The following is a 24,943-nucleotide window of genomic DNA, read 5'->3' as shown; positions in this document are numbered from 1 at the left end:
ATATTTCTAGAACTATGAAAGCAACTTGTAAAGCGACGGCTACTAAACTTCGTACATAGGTAATAATACATAAGAGGTTTCTGCTAGGTTGAAAGGTTTCTGCTGGCAAGACAGTAAAATATACTATTGATATTTTAGAAAATTGCATCACTAAGATAAAGAAAATAGCAAAGTATTAAACTTTATACGTAATGTGAATTTTAACCAATGCTAAATGCGCACTATTGTTCAATGTCAATTCGTTTTCAAAGGCAACACAACTTACGTAAGATCTCGAGGAGCCTCAATCTCTTGAATACAAATTATTCCGGAGCGTGGTTTACGTAACGCAAGAGCATACAACCATGTAGGACCTCTCGTAAAAAGATGTTTGGCAGTGGCAGGAGTCGATAAAGTTGTACCTACGCTGCAAGATGTAAGTATAAAGTTTAACATTCGTAGTCCTGTACATGTGTCATTGGGAATTACAGAGAAGCGGATGGCGCGGTGCGTGCGGGAGTGTGAGGGTTAGAGCGAGTGAGTGATTGAGTGAGTAGTGAGTCAGTCAGTCTTCCTTCAGTCAGTCAGCTGACACAGTCTGTATGTAGTGCCCGTACACAGAGTCTGCCTCAACATGCCAACAACTGCCACCGGCAGCAAGGTAATCCATCTACTGTAACCTTATCAGTTCTCAATTACCAGGTATTGAGATATTACATTATCAGTTACTGATGTACACAGATCTTATAGTTTCATGTAGATAACAATTGGATATACGTAGCTCCTCTTGAGTGCAATCTTAATCTCTTGTAGAAGCACTTGTAAATTCGTGTTTAATTTGTTACAAAGAAGTACAATCAGATTTGTATTGTAATTTATTACTAACTTGCCTACAAATACGAAATGGTAAATTTAAGTTTTCTAAAAAATCATTGTGATATAATGCAACAATTTTTAATTGTTTACAAAGCCCTGTAAATTAAGTTTGGTAAACATGAATTTTACACACAACTGTGTGAGTTATGTAACATGTTATTAACATACTACTGTAATATCCATTCCAGGTACAATAAATTTGTTCGTGAGTAATCTGTTTTACTTCCGAAACGAATATTCCATCATGTACGGTGACGCAACACTGTTATCTTCACGGTGTGGGTGTTTTTGTCGTCTCTATGTAGTCGTCCTGAATTGGTAGACCTCATTGTTTGCATAATTTGTCACTGTTGACACAGTGGTGTCTGGTTATTTCTCAATATTTGGAGATACGAGTGTCGCCTATGAAAAACTTCCATTCATTCAGCCATTCCAACCACTACTGCGATATCGTTAGATTACAAAGACTTGTGTTTGACACGAACACTTTATCATTAAGCAAGTTAATTAAGTAATGAGGAAAACCTGTTACAGGTACTTCAAGGAAGTAACAAAACTTTATTGGTTCAACATGAAGATATACGCAGGGTTTACCATAACTATGGAAATATTAAACGGCATATTTGTCCGAAAATTCTTTGTTGTGCATCTGTTTGTTTGTATAATTTCTAAAGAACAACGTTTTGAAATAAAAACTGTTTAAACTATAACAAGAACGTAGCTAGGAAAAAATGTGGGGGTCCAGAGAACTGATATTTCCCCAAAGTTGTCAGAGTAAGGCTCCATTTTGTTCCTTAAAATGTTCTTGACCCGTTTCTTTGTTGAGAATGATCATTCAGCAGTATATGTCAGTAATACTGAATTATTTAAATAATAATAATCGTTTACTAAAAATACCATATTCTATTTAGAAGTAAACACATCCACGTTGTCAGCTTTTACAATTCAATAATACAATTATTTAAGTATAATAATTGTTGGAAAAGACATTGGTTTATCCGAAATGTATTATAATAACTGATCATTTGATTGGCTGGTACCATTAGATCACATTGGTACCACCATTTGAAATATATTTAAGCCTGCTTGTATTGCAATACAATACTTATTATCAGTCCTGATAACTTTAATTTTGTGATTAAATTGTAAAATGTTATTAGTTAATTATTTAATATTAAAAACTCCAGTTCAATAAATTTTGGTATGGGATATATTTAACATTTCATAATTTTGAAAATATAAATAGCAAAATATTATTACTTTACTAAATATATGCACCGAATTCCAGTGCTTCAGCTTTAAACATTAAAAAATATAAATATTGTTACATAAAACACATATAGACAGACGGTAAACAAAGCAGTATTGGTGGACATTGTGCTCTATTTGAATTCTTTCTTATTTCCATGCACTTAACCAAATTTTGAAATAATCGCCTGTTATGGGTTACTAATATAACACTCGTACCCTTAAGCAATATTATTATTAGTTTGGTTTACTGTACATTAGGGATTTGTATTTCTTTGAATTTTTATTGCATATTTCTATATTATGTTATATACATTCTATTTCTCTATTAATCAATTTTTAGGTTTATATTACTTCTTTATGAGGCTTATATAACTTTGTAAATTACTGAAATCAAATGTAAAATCCACTTAAGGAAATTGACTAAATTAATATCTGTTGATTTTGTTGATTAGATGTGGCAAGTGTAGGCCTGTCATTGATTAAACAATACGTTTCTCGGCACATTCTACATGGGACACTGTTGCAACGAACGGGAACTTAAAACTATCATTACACATCATATTAGATTACGACTGATAAATGGAACCCGTGTTTATGTTCTTTATTTCATGAGCATCATTATACAATCACTTAGGCTAAACTAATAGTAAGCTGCCATCTGATTACTGATACAATACTATAATCCCTTTAAATCTGTATAATCTTTTACGGTTACTTTTTACATTTTTAAAGTAAAACTATTTTAAGGTAACTTCCCTGATAACATGAAAAAAGGAAATACATGTATCATTCCACAAGGAATTGTAACTATTTATAGTGATAATTTTGGCCATCTTCAAATCAGGTTCACGAGAAAAAGCTGAAGAACATGAAATTTCACATCATTCAATACGACTAAAAGGAATGCCCATTAGCAGTATAAACCATGCAAATTCCCTCAATACGTTTACTAAAAACCGAACATTTCTAAAATCATATTTAACTTCAAAATGTCAGTGCTTTAAGCCAGAACCAAAAAAAAATATTTCATTTCCTTAAGTTATAATTCGTATACATTCCGTAAAATCCCATTCAAAGATTTTTAATTGTGCCTGGATGAAATATTGCCTAAAGTTCGTATTTTAAATTGTATAATTCGTCGGGGAGTGATTGATTTGTTCTGCTTTGTATCTTTGTTATAAAAAAGGTGTAACAACATTTGTTTTAAAAAGATACAAACATCTGTTGCACTGGTTATGTTATATTTGGCTAAATAAGTGTTCATGTCTAAGTAAATCACTCACTGAAAGTAACAAATTTGTAAAAATGTAGAACTGTGTAAGTCAGGATGTGTTACTTGATTTTTCTTATATGTTCTATGACCTTCTGTGTAAAATCCTGTATTGTTTCAACGGCCAACAAGAGATCTTTTCAAAATTGTTGTCGCGTTCTGTTGTTTAGTAATCGTTCCATTCCGTTAGCCATTACAGAACAAGTAACGTATTTACAAATATTAACTTAAAGTCAATGTCAATGTATAGTCGAAAAGACTACCACTGTTATATTATTTAGAAATACCTTTCTGGATCTGAGGAGCCAACATATTAAACATATAACGCCGCATTAATGTGATATAAACTTTGTTTAATATTACAAATAATTTTTCTATCGTTATTCATGCTATTTTCCATTAATATTTTTACTTTTCAGAAATTTGTCGTTCTGACGTACCACATTGATATAAAATGGTAATCAAGTATCGAAATAAAAAAGTACGATTACTATAAATAAATCGTAAAAATATCGTTTTATGAAAACAATTTAAATTTTAATATTCTAATAATATTTTAATAAAAATATCTAGATTTCTAATCAACAATAACGAGTTAAGTGGTTGGTACCACTTAACCTATCATATCATATTAGCTTCACAGTGGTGTTGAGAATACTATGGATTCTGATCATTGACTTCAGGATGATGGATTAGTGTTGGAAATATACTGGCTTCTCGGCAATCCTACCTCGTCAGCCTCAAGGCACTGTCCATTGGCTTTCGTCAGCAACCTTATCTGGGCGACCTCACGATCATATCTCTTAACGTCGACACTACTCACTTGATTGTAACCTTACATTTCCACATATTCACAAAATTTCTCCTGTTGAGCTCAGAATAAATGTTTTCCTTTTTTACAAAATGTAGCAACATTTGTTTTATTAATTTTATGCATACTTACTTATTCCCCCTCCCTAGAAATTCCCTTGGTAGGCAAAATTCCCTTTCCTATGGGCTACATTTTAAAACCAGTGATTTTAGAATAACCAGTTTTATCTTTTTTAAGCATAGCCTACAGTTTTATTTTGTCTCTTTTAGTCATCATACTTATTGCTGGTAGTTTAAATAAAAATTCTCTTAAAGATTTATTGAGCAATTCTTATAAATGTGGTAAATATAACACAAACGACTGTTAAGGTACGAAAGAAACTGAAAGTTCACAGATATATATTTTTCCCCATAATATTTCTTAAATGATCATGACTGGTCGGGAATTTTTAAATAGCATGAAGTAGTGAAACGACCATTAGTCTTATTCCTTAAGAACAGTGTTACACTTAAAATACGTTTACATCTTTAATTTTTGTCTGAAATTTATGGGAGACGCCTCATTTTAAAGATATGACTCATCCAAATGACTTGTTTATCGCTTTAAGTTTCTTATCGTTATACTTGTTGAGTGTATAAATGATAAAAAGATTGAGTGTACAAAAAGGTTTGAGATTTAATTTTCCGAATAATCAGTAATAATACTAAACACTTTGCTATTTGAACTTTGTTGTAAATTTATTTCAAATATTTCAGCTTATAATTACATTTCTCGTTATAATAACCATAACACATTCCTTGTATGATTAGGTACACATTAAAATACCACCATCACTAAATTACAATTCAATATACTACGCGTACTATAATTTTTGTTTTTGTTAACAGTTCTTTATTCATAAGGTTTTCCGCTGTAAGGCTACGTACACCTTTTATTTTTGTCAATATTTATACCGCTTCAACATTTTTTCTAGATTACTATTAATGTTAGTAAAATATGAAGGCAAAATCCAGCGATAAACAATAAAAGTATTATGCACGTATTTCCTGATAACAAGTCGTTTCTAAGTACACAACACAACATGCCTGCTATATAACTTAGCTTGATGACATATTAACTGTGGCTTTTACCATTAAACTTATCAACACACCCTACTGTCTATTACTGTACTTCTATTCGGCACGGTTTCCTAGCGAATACGTTATGTGTGAGTGTACGTATAGATGCAGTACAACATGAAACTGGGGCATTTCATGAACATATTATTAATATAAATTTTTGCCTATAACAATGCAACCGTTAGTCTACTTTACCTTGCTAAATACACGAGAGCCTTTGCTCAACGCTACAGATGTTACGTAACTTGTAAAACTGTGGCATTGAACGGAGATGTCTGTAGAATTAATAATCGCTACCTAACACCTTGACTTTCCTTGAGCTTAGCTAATACTGCTCTCGAAGGTGTTGACCGTCGTAAACAGAACTCGTTTATCACACAACAATTTATGGCGGTTAAAGGATCTGTTTCTTCAAAAGACGTTTCTTCTAGACTCAGGCTGACTTCTTTGTTATTGGTATACTGAACACCAGGCACATAACAGCTGTCGATCCTCTGCACCACCCTTGATACTTCCACATAATCAGCGGATAGCATACATTCAATATAACACGAGGCACATAACAGCTGTCGATCCTCTGCACCACCCTTGATACTTCCACATAATCAGCGGATAGCATACATTCAATATAACACGAGGCACATAACAGCTGTCGATCCTCTGCACCACCCTTGATACTTCCACATAATCAGCGGATAGCATACATTCAATATAACACGAGGCACATAACAGCTGTCGATCCTCTGCACCACCCTTGATACTTCCACATAATCAGCGGATAGCATACATTCAATATAACACGAGGCACCTAACAGCTGTCGATCCTCTGCACCACCCTTGATACTTCCACATAATCAGCGGATAGCATACATTCAATATAACACGAGGCACATAACAGCTGTCGATCCTCTGCACCACCCTTGATACTTCCACATAATCAGCGGATAGCATACATTCAATATAACACGAGGCACATAACAGCTGTCGATCCTCTGCACCACCCTTGATACTTCCTCATAACCAGTGGATAGCATACATTCAATATAACACGAGGCACATAACAGCTGTCGATCCTCTGCACCACCCTTGATACTTCCTCATAACCAGTGGATAGCATACATTCAATATAACACGAGGCACATAACAGCTGTCGATCCTCTGCACCACCCTTGATACTTCCACATAATCAGCGGATAGCATACATTCAATATAACACGAGGCACATAACAGCTGTCGATCCTCTGCACCACCCTTGATACTTCCACATAATCAGCGGATAGCATACATTCAATATAACACGAGGCACATAACAGCTGTCGATCCTCTGCACCACCCTTGATACTTCCTCATAACCAGTGGATAGCATACATTCAATATAACACGAGGCACATAACAGCTGTCGATCCTCTGCACCACCCTTGATACTTCCACATAATCAGTGGATAGCATACATTCAATATAACACGAGGCACATAACAGCTGTCGATCCTCTGCACCACCCTTGATACTTCCTCATAATCAGTGGATAGCATACATTCAATATAACACGAGGCACATAACAGCTGTCGATCCTCTGCACCACCCTTGATACTTCCACATAATCAGCGGATAGCATACATTCAATATAACACGAGGCACCTAACAGCTGTCGATCCTCTGCACCACCCTTGATACTTCCACATAATCAGCGGATAGCATACATTCAATATAACACGAGGCACATAACAGCTGTCGATCCTCTGCACCACCCTTGATACTTCCACATAATCAGCGGATAGCATACATTCAATATAACACGAGGCACCTAACAGCTGTCGATCCTCTGCACCACCCTTGATACTTCCACATAATCAGCGGATAGCATACATTCAATATAACACGAGGCACATAACAGCTGTCGATCCTCTGCACCACCCTTGATACTTCCACATAATCAGCGGATAGCATACATTCAATATAACACGAGGCACCTAACAGCTGTCGATCCTCTGCACCACCCTTGATACTTCCACATAATCAGCGGATAGCATACATTCAATATAACACGAGGCACATAACAGCTGTCGATCCTCTGCACCACCCTTGATACTTCCTCATAACCAGTGGATAGCATACATTCAATATAACACGAGACACATAACAGCTGTCGATCCTCTGCACCACCCTTGATACTTCCTCATAACCAGTGGATAGCATACATTCCATATAACACGATTTTAGTTTAAAATTTTCAATAACAATATCTATATTTATACAATTTAGAAAACTGTTCTATTCTGAACCCATCCTCATTACAAAACCAGATACCTGTCTATTTATCTTGTTTCTCGGGACAAAATGGCCAACTCTGATTTTGCGTTGGAAATATAATTAATTTGAACTCGAAATTTTGCTTAACCTCTTAATTGTTACATAAAATACATAATAATATATAAAATAAAATACATAAAATGGGTACCTGATGCATAATATATAACTAATTTCACTTTTGAAATATCTCAGGGCCCTATTGTATTTATCAAAAGTGCTTTCACTAAGAAAGCTATGAGCTTCAACTTAGAAGTTCCTCTACGTTGATCTAAAATAGTTCAAGTGTTACTGAAATCGCGGAGGCTTTTCACAAAAATTCACGCAATGTTGCATAGAATTTGCGGCGAAGCCACGTGAATATGTATTTAAATACATTAATGTTCATAAAACTTTCATGACATAGGCCAATTTTAATCTTCAGTTATTTTATAAATCGTGCAATATAAATCAAAATTTTTATAAAAACCGTCCAACCAATAAATATATGCATTCAATTTAGTAGGCATAATCTATTATGAAATACTCGTATAACACTCTGCATAGCTAAACTCAGCCATCACTTGACATTGACAAAATCTGTACTTGCTTCATAAATAATTACTCATTACTATTTCGTTGTAACCGTAATTATACCTCCATTCAGTGCACTAAAAGTAATTAATACATGATTTTAAATTATAGAAAAAAGTTTATTAGTTGTAGTATAAACCATATGTCCAGTAAACGTACCACCGATACGATATCGGTAGCATTGTTTATCACAGATTGGAGTATCTATAAACGAACCACGATTCCTCTATATTTTTTATCCGTTTGAATTGTTCACATTTTATAACTCTTCGACCTAGTTTCATATTATTAAATAAATAAAACGTATGCAAAAAACACCTTATCAATGTATCAGATTCTTGTTATTAATATATATATATATATATATATATACTAGCAGTTACCCACGCCTTCGCACGCAATTTCTTGTTGGAAAACAGTACACTATATTCACGATTCTTTTTCTATCACATTCTAAACACTCCTGTGATAATTGATAGTCGTTCCTTCGTGGGCCTCTTGGGCGCAATATGAAGGTGAGTACCATAATATCCTGCCTCTATCTTTCGTGGTTTTTGCTAGGTGTTGATAAGTTATTCAGTACAATTAATTTATATGGATGAATCTCGATAAACTAATTAGGTTAAGAAGAACCAAATTCTGTCTGTTAAAATTAATTTTCTGTCTAAGATATTTCCAGTATTTATGTGGAGATTGCCTTGTGCTCAGATGAAGAAAATGTATCAACGAAAACCAATTTCGATCATAAAGCGTCTTCTTTCGGCTCTTTTCATTTACCTTAAATCTAACCAAATTCGATTACCGTATATGCAAACATTCACGGCTTTGTACAATGAGGTGGTTTTTATAACAGCGTTTAATATTATTTTAACGTATAACGTCTTCTATGCGATCTGCATTACACTACTGATCAAGCACTTTACAATAACAATTTTCTAAATTTTAAATGTAAACAAATGTTTCTGCCTCTTTGATGAACTTCAGCTGAAAGTTTTAACAGTTGTTAAGAATCAGTTCGCTTTGTATTACGTGTCGTAGCGCAGTCTGTTGGATCCAATATAGAACACTCTAGCATCAACAACAATATTTATATTTAATTAAATAAACTATTTAAATTGGACCAAATTGTGAATCTGAACCATTCTCGAATCCCCTTCAACACACACTCAAAATTTCGTCAAAATCGGTCCAGTCGTTTAGGAGGAGTTCAGTCACATACACACGAACACAAGAAATTTAAACAGGGTGAGTGGCTCTTGGTGTGACAAATTTTTTTTGGTTATAATGCAATATAAATATGATATAATGGCGGTTATAAACAAGTCTAACTCCAAAACTTAGGTCTGAAATGAATTATTTTCAGTTTTTTTAAAAAACCCGTGTTTTCGTACATGAATCTGATATTTCTCAGCAACGTATAGACAAATGTGAGCAAACTACATAATTTTTAGATTCTCCGTTAAATTTTCAATTTGAAAAAGTTATCGGTTAAATCGGTAAGAAAAGAAAATTAAGCGTCAGGTCGATTCAAATGGCAAAGTTACTAAGTTTCAGATAAACTGAAATATCATTGAGCCCCATCTATTTACCACACCCTGTACACAAGAATTTGTCAAGTGATATGAAAAACTTTGCCATTTAATAGGCTTTAAAATGATATGCCATATGACCATAGTTAAGTATTCGGTTACATACTTTTATCGGTTTGAATATTAAAAAACATGCAAGCTACAAAAAGATTAAAACAATATAATAACAACTGTACTTAATTTTTATGTTTTATGAAACTGCCTCATAAAACAAGGAATTGAAGATTACAAAAAAGTAAAGCAGTTTAAAATAATTTGTGGATGCTAGTTGCGGATTAATGGTCACATCCTTTATCAATGTTTTAATTTCTTATCTTATCACTTTTACCAGTATTATTGTACATTCATTCCTTATCTTGTTTTATAAGACCACCATGAATTACTTCTACCTCCAATAAACTATTTTTCTGTTCAATGTAGTCAAGTGTAGGCTGCCATGGAGTTCACTACTCGAGAATACGCTGATATGCACTTTATTTACGGGTTTTGTGATGGAGATGCGCGTGCTGCCCAAAGAGAGTATCAAGCTCGCTACCCTGATCGCCGACTTCCAAGTCATTCTGTGTTCTCAAGACTCCATCAACGTCTTGTGGAGGGAGGTACAGTTCACAAAAGACCTAACGAAGTAGGACACATTGCTCATGATTTAGGATTAGATGAAGTAGTTCTAAATTCAGTTCGGAATGATAGTAGTAGACAACTTGCTAGAGACGTAGGTGTATCACAATGGAAGGTTTTGGACATTTTGCATAAGAATAAGTTCCATCCATACCATTGTACGCCTGTTCAAGGTCTGAAAGCAACTGATTATGCTCCTAGAGTACAAATCACCCACACCGGACAAGGGAACAATCCTTTCAAACGCGTTTTAGTATTATTGTTTGGCGTCGAGTCTTAGGCGACCAATTGATTGGCCCTCACATATTTGATGGAACTGTAAATGGAACAAACTACTTAGATTTTTTGCAATACGACCTACTTAACCTTCTAGATGGTTTGAACAATGTTGAAAGAGACGAGCTTATATTCCAGCAGGATGGAGCCCCTCCACATTTTAATGCAACAGTACGTCAATGGCTGACTGAAAACTATCCCGAGTGGATTGGACGTGGGGGAACTGTCGCATGGCCTGCCCGATCTCCCGACCACCTATGGACTTTTTGTGTGGGGTTTTTTAAGCAGGAAGTTTATTCCACCCCAGTAAACTCAGAAGAAGAATTACGAGGCAGAATTGGTCTGGCTGCTCAAAGGCTTCGGGAAAATCTGTCTTTTAAAATGACCGTAGGAACAATGAGAAAGCGAGCAAGAGCTTGTGTGAAAAAAGAAGGTCGCCATTTTGAGAATGAACTGCAATGATTTTACTTTTAATGTTTTGTGCTCATGATGTATTCTAATTTTCATTTACCTTATTGAAAATTGATTAAAGTTCCATTATTAAATATCTTTACTAATGCTCAAAAATTATGTTTATTATACCGTCCTATGACTACTCAGTGTTAATATTTAACCTATACTGGTTTTTTTTTAATGGAAAAACACCTAAATAGTTGGTATGGCATACCTTGTTTTATAAGGCAGTTTTATAAAACATAAAAATTAAGTGCAGTTGTTATTAAATTATTTAAATCTTTTTGTAGCTTGCATGTTTTTTAATATTCAAACCAATAAAAGTAGGTAACCGAATAATTAACTATGGTCATATGGAATATCATTTTAAAGCCTATTAAATGGCAAAGTTTTTAATATCACTTGACACATTCTTGTGTACAGGGTGTGGTAAAAAGATGGGGTTCAATGACGTTTCAGTTTTTCTAAAACTTAGCAACTTTGCCATTTGAATCGACATGAAGCTTAATTTTCTTTTCTTAATGTTTTAACCGATAACTTTTTCAAAATGAAAATTTAACGGAGAATCTAAACATTATATGTAGTTTGCTCACATATGTCTATACGTTGCTGAGAAATGTCAGATTCATGTTCGAAAACACGGGGTTTTTTAGAAAAACTGAAAATAATTCATTTCAGACCTAATTTTTGGAGTTAGACTTTTTTATAACCGCCATTATATCATATTTACATTGCATTATAACCCAAAAAATTTTGTCACACCAAGAGCCACTCACCCTGTATTTGAAATACTATTTGAACGATCATTATGAAATTTTGTATGTATATGTATTTTTCCACGGAGAAGGTTTATATGCTATGCCCATTGATTTAACTAGCCACCAGGCGGCGCGCTGCAAAAGATAAAAGTTTTTAAGGCGCCTACTCATTATAAACTGCAATTACGAGACAGTTACGTATATTAAATAGCCAAATACTGTTTGAAAGCGCTAATTTATTATGTACCTATATTTGTCTTTAAAATAAATTTCTGGTTGAACTTAAAGCTTGGGTATTAGATCACTTTAGAATTTAGTACATGTACTTGTACAGTGGCTATAAACGTACACTATTGACCGATTTTCTTGATCGTGGCAACAAGGGAAACTCTACATCGGCGTTGAAAATACAATTCACTTGAACCAGAAGTGCTCATGCACGTGAACAGCTTGCGAAACGTGTGGGAAGCCGCGAGAAAGTTTTGTGATAGATGAAAGTCCATTTAAGAGAAACAACTTTAAGTGTTACACCACAAGAACACTTAAGTGTTAAAATTCAAACACTTGTACGTCCTTTTTTGGTCTTAGAATTATGGGTGATGTCTCATTTTAAATTTATGACAGATACTTATCCAAACGCTTCTAAATTTTTCTAGTAAAGTGTACACTTGTGAAGTATTCAAACTATATAGTATAAAAAAGTTTGAATTGTTATCTTAAATAACAAATACAAATATGAAATATTATGAAGCGTTTTGATACATATTAATTGTATTTTTAAAATTAACCATCGCAGGAAATTATACAGATAAAAATAAGATCGCAAAAATGTTTTAAGTTTAACATTGTTCTTATGGGACTAAAGACAAGATGGCCGCCAGTACAACAGCCGGCTCTTAAGACTGAATGTAAGTATGGCTCAACTTTATTTTTCACTTTTCTATGCCATTTTTTACAAAGTAAAAAGTTCAACATATCTGGTAACAGTCACATTGCTTTTCTGCTACTTCAGTTATCAAGTATTTTAAGTGATCCTTTCGTTTTATTATATTTGTACTTAGTAGGACAGAAATTACAAATCATTGTTAATTGAAGTGTCTTTTGAATGTTGACTTGTTATAAACGATATTAGTATGTCTTTTCAAATACCGTTTATACATATACCGAGTTATGATGGGATGATATTTAGCTTGAAGTTGAAATTCTGAATTAAAACAATTTACTACTTGGATAGATTTGAATGATATCCAGTTTGTTAAAATCGGTTTTGAAATATGCGTATTAATAATTCTACGTTTTATACTGGAAATAAATACCGTGAGAATAGTTTTTACCGTTACAATTCTAGGAAATGGACCCTGCAACTCATGCCTACAGGCACTACTGCCATTTACCAACACTGCTCACGTACTGACTACTATCGCTCGTGCCTATTGTGTGGTTATTTATCAGTTTATTACATTTTAAACTGTAACAAAAGCGATAACCACTTGGAGTCTTTTGAAATGTAACAGAATAATAGCTATCTCAACATTAGTTTCCGAAGTCTTGCATATTCCTGAAGACTATTTCTGCTGAATATATTTAAACGGCGTAACAACCCTTAATGCTCTCTGAATATTGTTTTAAACCATTTTGTACGCAACTACTATACTGAAGATGCCTTGAAAGGGGTTGGATTCTAATCAAAAACCGGCGTGAACCCTTATGAAATAAATGCTATTAGAGGATATTCCGTCAACAACTTTGGAGCCAAGGGGGAGAAAACGGCAGGGCCAAACAATTTTCAATCAATCAACATAGACTATTTAGTAAGTCTCGCATTTTTAAGCAAAAACATTCGTATAGATATTGTACGCAGTAAACGTTAAGACAGCATTTTTGTTCGGTTCCTTTGAAATAAGATGGCATTCACGTTGTAAGTTTTAGACTTTAAACGAGAGTATATTTGGAACCAGGGGCGCCTAAGGTCCAGAAACAATTTCAAAAACTATCATGGTCTCTATATGAATCGATGAAATTTGGAATTAGCTGATTTTCTGGCTCACATTCAAACTAAGAAACAGTTATTGAGCGAAAGGTATTTAGCAAAAGGATGAAGCTTTAGAATGAATAACTTTTTATTCAACCGGCCTGCAAGTCTTAAGAATGCACGGATTTTAATCAAAATTGATACAAAAACTCTATGGACCCTAATCTTCGAACCAAATCCGGAGGCTTTTAAAGAAAGATTTTGCAAATAGGATCTTATTTTACATGCGGATAGCTTAGACAGGCTGAGAGCTATTAGTTGACCAGGAACTCTCAGACGCTAAAATCTTACGACCTCCAAGATATCTCTGAGGGCAGGACATCCCAGAATTATGTAGTTTCTAGAACAAATAATCTCTCATAGACCATATTTTAGAGACCAAGTGTCCTATAGAGACTGAAGTTTTGATTATCTGGAAGCTCCCAGATGTCGGCAACTCCTTCACATTCTAGAGACAGAAATATCCGAAGAAGCCGGGAGCTTCCAAAGGAAGAAACCTACAGTTACGAGCTTTAAGAGCTCGTATAAGAGTCGGGATACTTTAATGGTCGAAACTTCCAAGAGTGAAAAACTTCTAGAAGCTGAAATCCTCAGGATGCTGGTAGCATCCAGAGTTTAGGATCTCTGAGAGACAGAAACCTTTTATAGGCCCATAGTTTCAAAATTCTCGGAGGATTTAACGGCCGGACACAAACAGAGACAGATATTGTATGTAATCTGATAATCTGAATATATATATATACATATACAGGGTTTGTCCGGAAAGTAATAGGACTGATTTTCTTTCGCCGAGACTGTACTTCGGAGCGTGCGCGCACCGACTGGATTCGGTAGAGGGCGTTCCTAGCTAACGAACAAGCGGCTGGTCAGTTGTCTCCGAGCACCTGAAGAGTCAGGACAGGCATTTTCACGTGACGTGTTTCTGTGAGTGGTGCAAGCCGAAAATGCAGCGTTCGTTAGAGAAGAGGTACACGATTAGATACAGTGTGAAACTCGGTAAATCTGCGACAGAGACATTTGATATAATCAAGCAGGCTTACCCAGATGTTGCTTTAGCAAGAAGTGGTGTGTTTCGGTGGCACCAGGCCTTTTTGGAGGGCCGGGAAGAGGTCGCTGATGAAGACCGTGCTGGAAGACCTTCGACTTCGACAAACACCGACAATGTGACTCGTGTGCGCAAAGTTTTGAACTCAGACCGTCGACTAAGTATTCGTTTAATTGCCCAGATGTTACATTTACCGAAATCTGTGGTTCATGAAATTGTGACGGAGCATTTGAACATGCGCAAAGTGTGTGCGAAGATGGTCCCAAAAGTGCTCACTTAGGCGACCAGAAATTGCGGCTCACACCGCCTTTCTTGTGAACAGCTACCTGACCAAGGCCGGCATCCCAACTCTTCCACGGCCGCCCTACAGCCCAGATGTGGCCCTCCCAGACTTTTTTTTGTTTCCTCGCCTGAAACGGCAAGCATTTTGAGACGACAGAGGGGATCCAAGCAGCTTGCACCGCGGCTCTCAAGGCTATTCCGGAGAATGCCTTCTGTGACGCCTTCAATGCTTGGGAATCACGCTGGCAGCGCCGCATCGACGCAGAAGGAGCCTATTTTGAAAGTTTTTAAAGAATTGTAACGTTTTGCTCAATACATTTTTTTTAATCGACTGTCCTATTACTTTCCGGACAAACCCTGTATATATAAAATAGTCCTCCATATTACACTATACCAGGGGTTTCCAGGAGCTATGTGATTAAGAGCTAAACCTTATAAACTGTAATGGAACTACATAAATGTTGTGTCTGGAGTGGTAACAGGTATTTTTAGATTGGGAATAGATAATACAAGCACTATTACTATTATTGAATCACGTAATAGTGTCTGTAGTTCCAACAAGCAGGCGTTTGTCAGTAGTGTTTGTCTACTCATTACCACTCATTTTTTTCATTGTCGGTTTATTGCAATAGTGATATAGAGGATTACAAATGTTCTTGTATAAAACCAACTTCAGCATTGGACTTGTGTGCTGAAGAGTACGAAATTAAAGGAACCGCCAATGATCAGTTTAGACAACGCTCATAACTTTGAATGTGAAGGCTTATAAATAAATCATGGCTTACAATCATCTCTTGGTAATTTGCCCGTTAAATGGTCCTTCTGGCTCAGACGAAAGAAATATAGGTAGATTTTGTGAAATCCGAAATATTTATTTGGTTTTTTATAAACACAGCATCGTACATACATTACAGTGCAAGAACAATTTTTCTACGGGTCGTACCAAACTGGGCAATGAATTGGCCCAGATGTTTATAAAATACATTTTTTTATCAACTTTCAAATTGTTTGGGGTGTTTGTGGGACAGTTATATCTTCCACAATTAATTGCGAAATAGCATAGTTATACTTAACCTTTGGAACTGAAAGTTGTGTAGAAATTTTCTGTACTACTACATAATGAAAATTAGGATAGACCGATATCATATAAAAAAATCTAGATACTTAATATCCGCGTTGTCAATTATTACTTCTGTGCATATTCTCGTATACTGTGACTCTACAACATTATAATATTATACGGCTGTTTATATTGTAATCTAGTTGTTTTATTAGTTTATATTAACATATGCCTGATATAAATTACTAAACGCGTTATTAATATCGATGCCTTGTTATATGTTATTGATATTAGATTAGAGTATTACATTACTGATTTCAATAATAATACTTTAATGTGTGGTAATTACGAAGGCTTATTTTTTATTCTCCATCTTAACGTTATATAATTAACTGGAGATGGCTTGTTAATTTGAAATTATCATAGCACATGAAATTGTTATGTTCATTGTCGTGAAATGACATGAAATTGTCATAATTTTCAGAGCTTTGTTAAAATCGAATTGGATTCAAAATTTGGTTTACTCGTATTCATTAACAATTCGTGGTAATAGTTCGTGCAGTTTTATATATATATATATATATATATATATATATATATATATATATATATATATATACGTATGAAAGTATAGTATATAAGTATGAAAAAAGAACAAAATCTCAAAAAATGTATATTGCTGGTTTTGGATAGACGAAAGAATGTCGGTATTTTTTATCTTTAACTTTTTATTCAAATCCTCTCCGAGGTTCTTCTAAATTTCACACATTAGTAGCTAGTAATGATTTTCCCAAGATAAAAGAACGTTTCGAAATATTTTGTAAAATATTGAAGATGTAACATTGAATAAAATTTGTATTAACACACATTTTTAAACTTGCATTTCATTGCACTTTTATTACTGTATGCAATACTGTAATGTTTTGTTGTTCATCAAACCACATGAATTATTTTAAGCCTGCTTGTAGAATTTATATTTTATTTCAAACCAAATTAAGGTAAACTTTTAATACAATTGATAAGTGTAGTTATTATAAAAATCAGTAGAGATTTATAAGACCACGACGGATTACGTAATTGTAAAGGTATACACAAATGATGTTTGTATGTTTACGAATAATTGTACCTGTTGTGATATGGATCAACACTGAAGCGAGGGGAACGATGACCTACTCCCGATGTGATTACCTCGACCATGGATTATTGTAGGTCTACTGTGGCCGTGACACGGCAAGGGACATGACACGGTTACGTAAGGCGTCACACTGTACAATACAACGTCAATAACACGATACAAAACGACGATGCGATAAAGTGGCTGGGGGATGACCGGCAGGTTCAAACTGTGCGATAAACTAGATCTGAATTACTGACAACGAGAACATTCTTTACTGTATTTCATATGTCAAATTTCATCACCAGTGAACATTTGAAAAATTTAAACAAAATAATATGTTGATCTAGAAAAATTATATTTCCATTGAGGCGGTTGTCCGGAGATTTTTGAATAGCGACATGACTGAGCTTTTCGAAAATAATATAGTGTGTAAAATTAGTTAGAATTTATTTATGTCGCCCCATTTTTAATTAGTAATTAATTACACCACCGGTCTTTATATCCTGTATAAATAGGTCCCGGCGGAGCAAGTACTTTTTGCGATTCAATGTTTATTGAAATTATATAATATGTATGTAATATATATATGATAATATGTACCCACAAACGCGGTAATGTTGTAATTTTGATTAGCATTCTGTATTTAATATTTTAATTTGTTCAAAACTTGTATTTGTCTTATTTTTAATATTGCTATTTACAATGTTATGAGGATTTTTTATTATAATTTAGATAGATATGTAATTCTTCTTTTGTGTTTAGTTTTTCTCCTTTCCTTTCGATATCTTAAATTACCATTTTATTTCCAATATTTGTGTAGTTATGGTCCATTTCTAATATAATTTAATCGAATTATATTATAATGCCTTAATTGTAGCGAATGCAGGCCACAAAACGTTTGTCGACAGAAAAACTGCACAAACAGATCAAAGTCAAGCAAAAGTAACCTCAAAACTAAATTAAATATGAGTCAATCCTTCGTTAAATCTCATATCCCGGTGCTCGGATGAACGTGACTTAATGAAGGTTGCATATCGGATAAGGCTTCATTATTTGTCTATGTTAGTTAACTGCCACAGTACGTGCTATAAGCTTATATACTAGAGTGAGACGTGTTTCTTGATCTAATTGCACAGCGGCTATAGTGAAGTCATCGATAGAACAGAACACATTTTAGCACCTGATTTCACGTGAGACTTGAATTGTTTCGAATACAGTAGAACTATTGTTTTTTAGTCTCACATTGCCTATTGATTAGTCGTTTAGTTGTTGTGTTGTTAACGATCCCCTATTATCGTGCATTTGTGCACATTAGGCATACGTGTCACATAGCATATGCCTGAAAATAATTGTGTATCGATTAATAACCTATTATTTCCTAATGTCAGGCAATATCTTGAAGTTCTTCACTGTCAGAGCAAAGCACGAAACGCCTGCAAGAATTAAACTTATTCACAATTTAAACAATTTACTGACATCAAAGTAAAATATGAGACTGGCATTATTTCTTAAATTAAAATGATATTGTCTAAATTTATATTTACACTATATTTTATAAATAAGTAAATAATGAAGTTTCACACACTATACACTTTGGAGCGTTCTTTTCTCAGAAACTCACATTAATATTTTGTTTGTAACTATATACAACTACTACAATGCATTTTATGAATGATTTTCTACTCAGGGTCCTCTCTTAAATAATTTCGTTGTCTGTCATTCCTCTGTGCGATAACTCTTATTAGAGAGTTATTAACAAGAGATCCTAGAGACTTGAAACGTGGTAAATAGATTTCTTTCGATCCAAGGAAAGACTATATTGATTTTGGGACATAAAGGTCAAAATTAAAGGTAAAAATAAAACTACAATTTTTACATTATTCTTATGTGTAACCTTGATGTTCGGGAGGAAATCTCAGAATAAATACATTTTTAAACAGAGAACAACCATACAACAATATTTATCATATGACATAGTAACACACAAGATACCGAACGAGCTACTCCCATGGGCTATGTTGTCAGGATTATTAATATAGTATAATGTTGTTAGGAATTTTGAAATAACTTCTGTCCGTGAAATGAGTTTCTGAAATAAGTAAAAAAAACCTCTAAGTTATGTTGGGCGACGAATAACTGGATCTCTTGGCTACGACGTTGGCAGTTATAAAACAAATTTTAGACGAATATTGATTTTAGACTAGACACAATAGTAGTCAACAAATCAAGTAACGTGCTTATCTGTTCTATGTGTGTAGAATATTCTCAAATCGTTCAGAGCATTTTTTTTAATTGTGCTGGACAAACCTTCACATTCAGGAATGTGTTCGTTAGAATATTTCGTCCAGAATAATCCAGCATCGTTGATTTCAAAAGACTTTTATCTAAGGAGAGGGAATTATTTGTTTTGTAGTTCTCTATACATGGGACAATCTTTGTAGTTAACCAGGCGTTCACCAGAGCACAAAACGCAAGAAATAGGTACCGTTCAAGGTTTTTTGTAAACCTTTATTTCATGATTTGGGAACATTTAACACAACGAAATGCATTTTGACAGTAGGTTTTAGTATGTCCATGACGGTGGCAACGTTTGCATTGAATCACCTCCTACTTTTTATTAGGTTGTTCAAATAAAAACTTATTGAGGTAAATGGGTCATCATGCTCTTGCCCGGTAGTTTTAATTATTAAACAATGGTGGTTGATTCCATGGTCTGATGAAGAAGTAATATATCTTTGGTGTTTCTTGAGTTAACTGTTTGCGAATTATCTTACTCGTTATCAGGAATGTATCCATCCGATGATTTGTACTGATTTAATTACAATAGAGGCTATCTAAATGAAAAAAATGTAATCATTAACATATATTTTATAATAGGAAATAAACAAACAAACAAGTTCTTAATCTTAAAAATAAATAAACGGAATGTATAAAACCAAGATTTATTTGAAAATAAACTAACGCGCTGACTTTATATGATTAGTTCACGCTTTAACAAATCAGAACACACATTGAACATAAATAAAATAGAACAAAAAATTATATTATATTTTCAGATGAGCATAAACGTGTGCATCTTAATGGATACTCTCTCAGTAATATCAAAATGTAATAGAACTTTGTTAAAACTTACCACAGCAATTAATTCACATGCAAAATAATTATAATGCAAGTCCTACAAACACAGTAAGAAAGAAATAATGAGTATAAACTAAGTGATAATAACCTTATGATCATTCTGCTGAGATAATTTTAGTTTATAAAAGTACTTGGCGTCAAGCAGCCTGAACGCCAGTTAGCCCAGTTAATGAAGAATTTTTGTCGAGGAAAATTACCTTTTGCTTCCATTTCCCCTCTTTGAACAGCATCGTGCAAGCTGTCGGGACAACAGTTCTAGCTTCGTTACTTTAAACCCGACCGTTATACTCTTTATATGAATTTGTCTTAATATATGAGCTACAAATAAGATTAAGCATTTTTTTGCTGCATGTTGTATTAAACATTAAAAACTATTTCATTCGTTAAATTTGCGGTTTATATACGTTAACACTTTTGTTTGTGACAACTTGGCAAAACTCTTAAACAAAACATTTAAATAATTTCTTCAGCTTTTCACACATACAATGTGATATACTTAAGTGATGGAACTAGTCGGTGGAGCGCCTTAATCAATTGGCGACGCGCTCGCCATAATTCCGTTAGACCGCGTTTTTTTAGCTTACTCATAGAAAAGGAAAAAAATGTTGGGTGAAATTAGAGACAGAATGCGTTTTAACCGATTGTTAGTACCTTATTAAAGGGAAAAGTCTCCACCATTTTATATTTTATCCCTATTACTCCACCTAACCACTCTTTGAATATGCATTTTGTAAGCTGTCGGGGTAAACAGACATTTAGTTGTTATTTTGTTTAATGACTTCAACGAGGCAATAATACAATCTGTTGTGTGAAATTACTTAAACTTAATTATCTTTAATTGTGACTTACGAATACAATCTGTTGTGTGAAATTACTTAAACTTAATTATCTGTAATTGTGACTTACGATTAAGTGAAATACTGTAATATCTCATAATATATAATACATACCTCAAGTGAAAAAGTCAACTAAGAGGGGTTTCACTCTGAAATTTACAATAGGTACAATATTGTCTTAACTGGTTCTCTAAGTTTTCTGAGAATTTAAAAACCTGCATTGTTAAATACAGCAAAGAAATAATTAAAAGGACGATAACAACTCTTTCTTTTCTATAAACACCTAGAAAGGATTCTTAATTTAGTGGAAGTAAAACGTAATCTAAGAAGGTGGTGGGTAAGATACAGGATTTCAGAAGTATATACGCGGCTTAAGATATATAAGTTAGGAAAATAAAGTTGGAACTTATTTTGTTTTAATAAATAAGTATCAATATCTCATTGATATACACGTGGAGAAAACTCATCGTATATATCAAGGCACCAGTTGGATTCTATGAACAACTTCAAGGTCCTGAAATGTACTAAAATAGTTCAGGAAATATGAAGTGTTTGCTTACATTTTGCTAATGCATTTTAACTTAAACGCATTCCAACCGTTATTGCTAAAAATTAGGTAGATATCTTCCTGAATAGCGTAATTGGTACTGTAGAACTTCTGTGACAAGTTTTAGAGTCTTATGAAAAAATATAATCTATAGTCTACTACCATTGATATGACTCTATAAATAATATAGTATTGACAATTTTAACTTTGAAAGAATATCAATAAATTTATAAATAAATAAATAACTTAAAACAATATTTAATGCGTGCGAGCGTGTGTGTGTGTGCGTGCGTGCGCGCGCGCGCCTGTGTGTGATCTTTCTATGGCATGGAAACATGCTGAGGTGATTGTTATTTTTAAATCTTAAAATTTACTCTTGAATTCTAGATCTACCTGCTTCTTACTTACTAAAAGCTTGTCCAAAGTGTTAAATAATAAAATACGATATTGAGAACAGAATGTTCTAAATATAATTGCCAGTCTGTGGTAAACGCCTGAACACACAAAATAGTTCTTAGTTGCCTTTGACAGCCTCAGCTGATTGTTGTTTGTTTTTGCACTAATCTTTCCAGAGGGTCTAATCTGTCAGTTTTATCATTGACTGCTGTAGGTAGTGAATGTGATGTGTTGTTGTTCCCGTAGGGATCAAAGTCGAGACTGGTTGATCGGTAATTAAAATTGCATAGCTTTATTAACACTGGAAGAACTTCTATGTAGGTAAATATTGCAAATAAATGTTGCACGTTATTGGGAAACTGGTGTGATGATTTTCTTGCGATTTGGATTATGCATTATATTACAATTTTCTTGAAAATTTCTAACCTAATACCTAACAGAGGAAGTGGACACAATAAAGATGGGCATTTGAAAACAATTTAACTTTTTTTTGTTCTAACACCTACGTTAGCTAAATTTTTATCAGTATTATTGCTGAATTTGAAATTAATGCATTTTCGCAGTTTAACCCTCAGTTATGATAAGCCTTACCATAGATACTTTTTGAGTGTGATAATAAGTGATGTCAACTGGACAATATATTTTACTGGTGAGTGGGTAATTATTTTTAAATAGGCTATGTATACAATATATGTGCTTGATTGTTTGTAATAGCCTAGTATTATATTTTATACTGTAGTATTAACAGTATAAAACATATTTTAATGGACCAAGGCTATTCAAAATAACCAAATCATATTTTTAGTTTAATACATAAAAAGTAGTAGGCCTATTGACTTACTTAATAAGGATGATTGGACAATTTTACATTATAACTTATCTGAAGATATGCTACGTCAAACAAATTCCGGAATAAATTTTGAATTGGCAACTTATAGTACCTAAATAGCTACCATATTATAAAATATGGCCTATAAATTAGGTAGCTGCAGGGGCAGTGTATGATAATCGGACCCGCTTTTTATATTATTTATTAGGTATACAATCATTGATGCTGTATATATTGAATAACATAACTTTTAATCAATATCAGTGTAGGCCAGCCTAAAATATTAAGTTAAAGTGACATGTTTAAATTAATAGAAATAGTTTATCAATTACCTACGTAATGTCATAAATAATAAATGTTCACTAATATGATAAACAATCACTATTAATCAAACAATAAAATTAAGCCAGGTGACAGGAAAAATTTCATTTAAATAATAAACAACAAAATAAAAATCTTGAAACTGAAAAGACACAGTAAATAATCTTTTAGTGTTATTGTGTATAGCTTTCTAAAGTTTATAGAACAAAATTGTGTTAAGAATTTGAAAATGTGTGTTCAGTTGTTGCAGATAGTTTAGTTAATTAAAAAAATAATTAATGTTGGTTGATTTTATCGATGGGTATAATAATTAAATATTGTTTGATAATTTTTATAACAAAAACTGGGCCCACTTAACTTACCCTACTCAGCTGCAGTATAACAAGTGGTCACCACAATAGTTATATTCATCGACATTCATGACTATTTAAAAGTACTGAGAACAAAATGTCAAACCAAATTACATAATAGGAATTTCAAATAATAATATTGTTCTGCTGGTTTAGCATGTTAAAAAGTAATATATTAATGCTAAATACAAAACTGCCTATTCTATGTACATTTATAAAATATAACAAACAAAACAATGTAACATTTACTTACTTTTTATTTTTTTTCAAGGTTAAACTCGTCTGACTCCTTGTGACACAAAGAACACACGCTTATCACCATTGTATTTGCAACTATTACTAAAATACCAAACATATGATTTTATTTTGAATTAATTTGGAACAATGTTGAACTGAATTACGTTATAGGCTTTTAACCTTCAAAAGGCACACATATATTTGTCCTTCAACAGGCACAGAGGGTCTACTGGACTCCACTAAAAAAACATGCATAAAAGTATAAATATAAATAAATTGCATTTATATAAGTTTTGTTTGTTTCCTTAGACTATTAGTGTCTATTGGTGTGTATTAGTGTGCGCGTGCGCACGCGTGCATGCGTGTGTGTGTGTGTGTGTGTGTGTGTGTGTGTGTGAACTATAATATATTGGATAAAAACAATAAATATCCTATAACAATTATAAATTTTATCTCGCAAAATGCTGTAATTTTGAAGGAAAATTTAAACTCTTTAATAAAGCCATGTGTGTGAGTTTTTTAAAACTGTTACATGCAAAACTATATAGTAGCTGACACTTTATTATATGTAGAAGCAAATGCAAGTATTCATTCCATCTCAATTATGACCTATCTTAAACAATATCACAAACATAGGCAAAATTTTACCATAATAATATAGGCGATATAATTAAAAACACTGGTTTTATAACATTGTATAATTTTTTTATTGGTCATTAACTAAAAATTGTTTTTGGTCAATAAGGAAAATTATATAAATTGTTTAAGAATTAACCATAAAAATTACATTACAACCAATATAATCAAATATAGACAAAATGAGGAAAATCACAACTTGGCTCACAGGGGTCCAGTGGACTCCAAGACAGATATA

At 33.4% G+C, this 24,943-nt stretch overlaps 1 protein-coding gene across 8 annotated transcripts in view; it reads left to right on the top strand.

Moving 5' to 3' along the window:
• The first annotated feature begins 296 nt into the window (after positions 1-296).
• The window catches only part of LOC124362720 (protein Malvolio-like), a 93,068-nt gene continuing 68,421 nt past the window's right edge, over positions 297-24,943 (top strand). For 4 of the 8 annotated variants that reach the window (XM_046817447.1, XM_046817448.1, XM_046817442.1 and 1 more), the window contains exon 1: positions 491-640. In XM_046817447.1, coding sequence (XP_046673403.1) covers positions 614-640 — 27 coding nt within the window. In that variant the 5' untranslated portion in view covers positions 491-613. Of the gene's footprint in view, positions 416-490; positions 641-22,505; positions 22,654-22,677; positions 22,982-24,943 lie in introns of those variants that run through there. The other 4 variants (XM_046817451.1, XM_046817445.1, XM_046817446.1 and 1 more) reach the window with 4 other exon arrangements.

This window comes from Homalodisca vitripennis, chromosome 5, assembly GCF_021130785.1.
Source record: "Homalodisca vitripennis isolate AUS2020 chromosome 5, UT_GWSS_2.1, whole genome shotgun sequence".
NCBI classification, from domain to species: Eukaryota; Metazoa; Arthropoda; class Insecta; order Hemiptera; family Cicadellidae; genus Homalodisca; species Homalodisca vitripennis.
The sequence above is the reverse complement of the archived record's forward strand: the minus strand, read 5'-3'. Positions and strand labels throughout refer to the sequence as shown.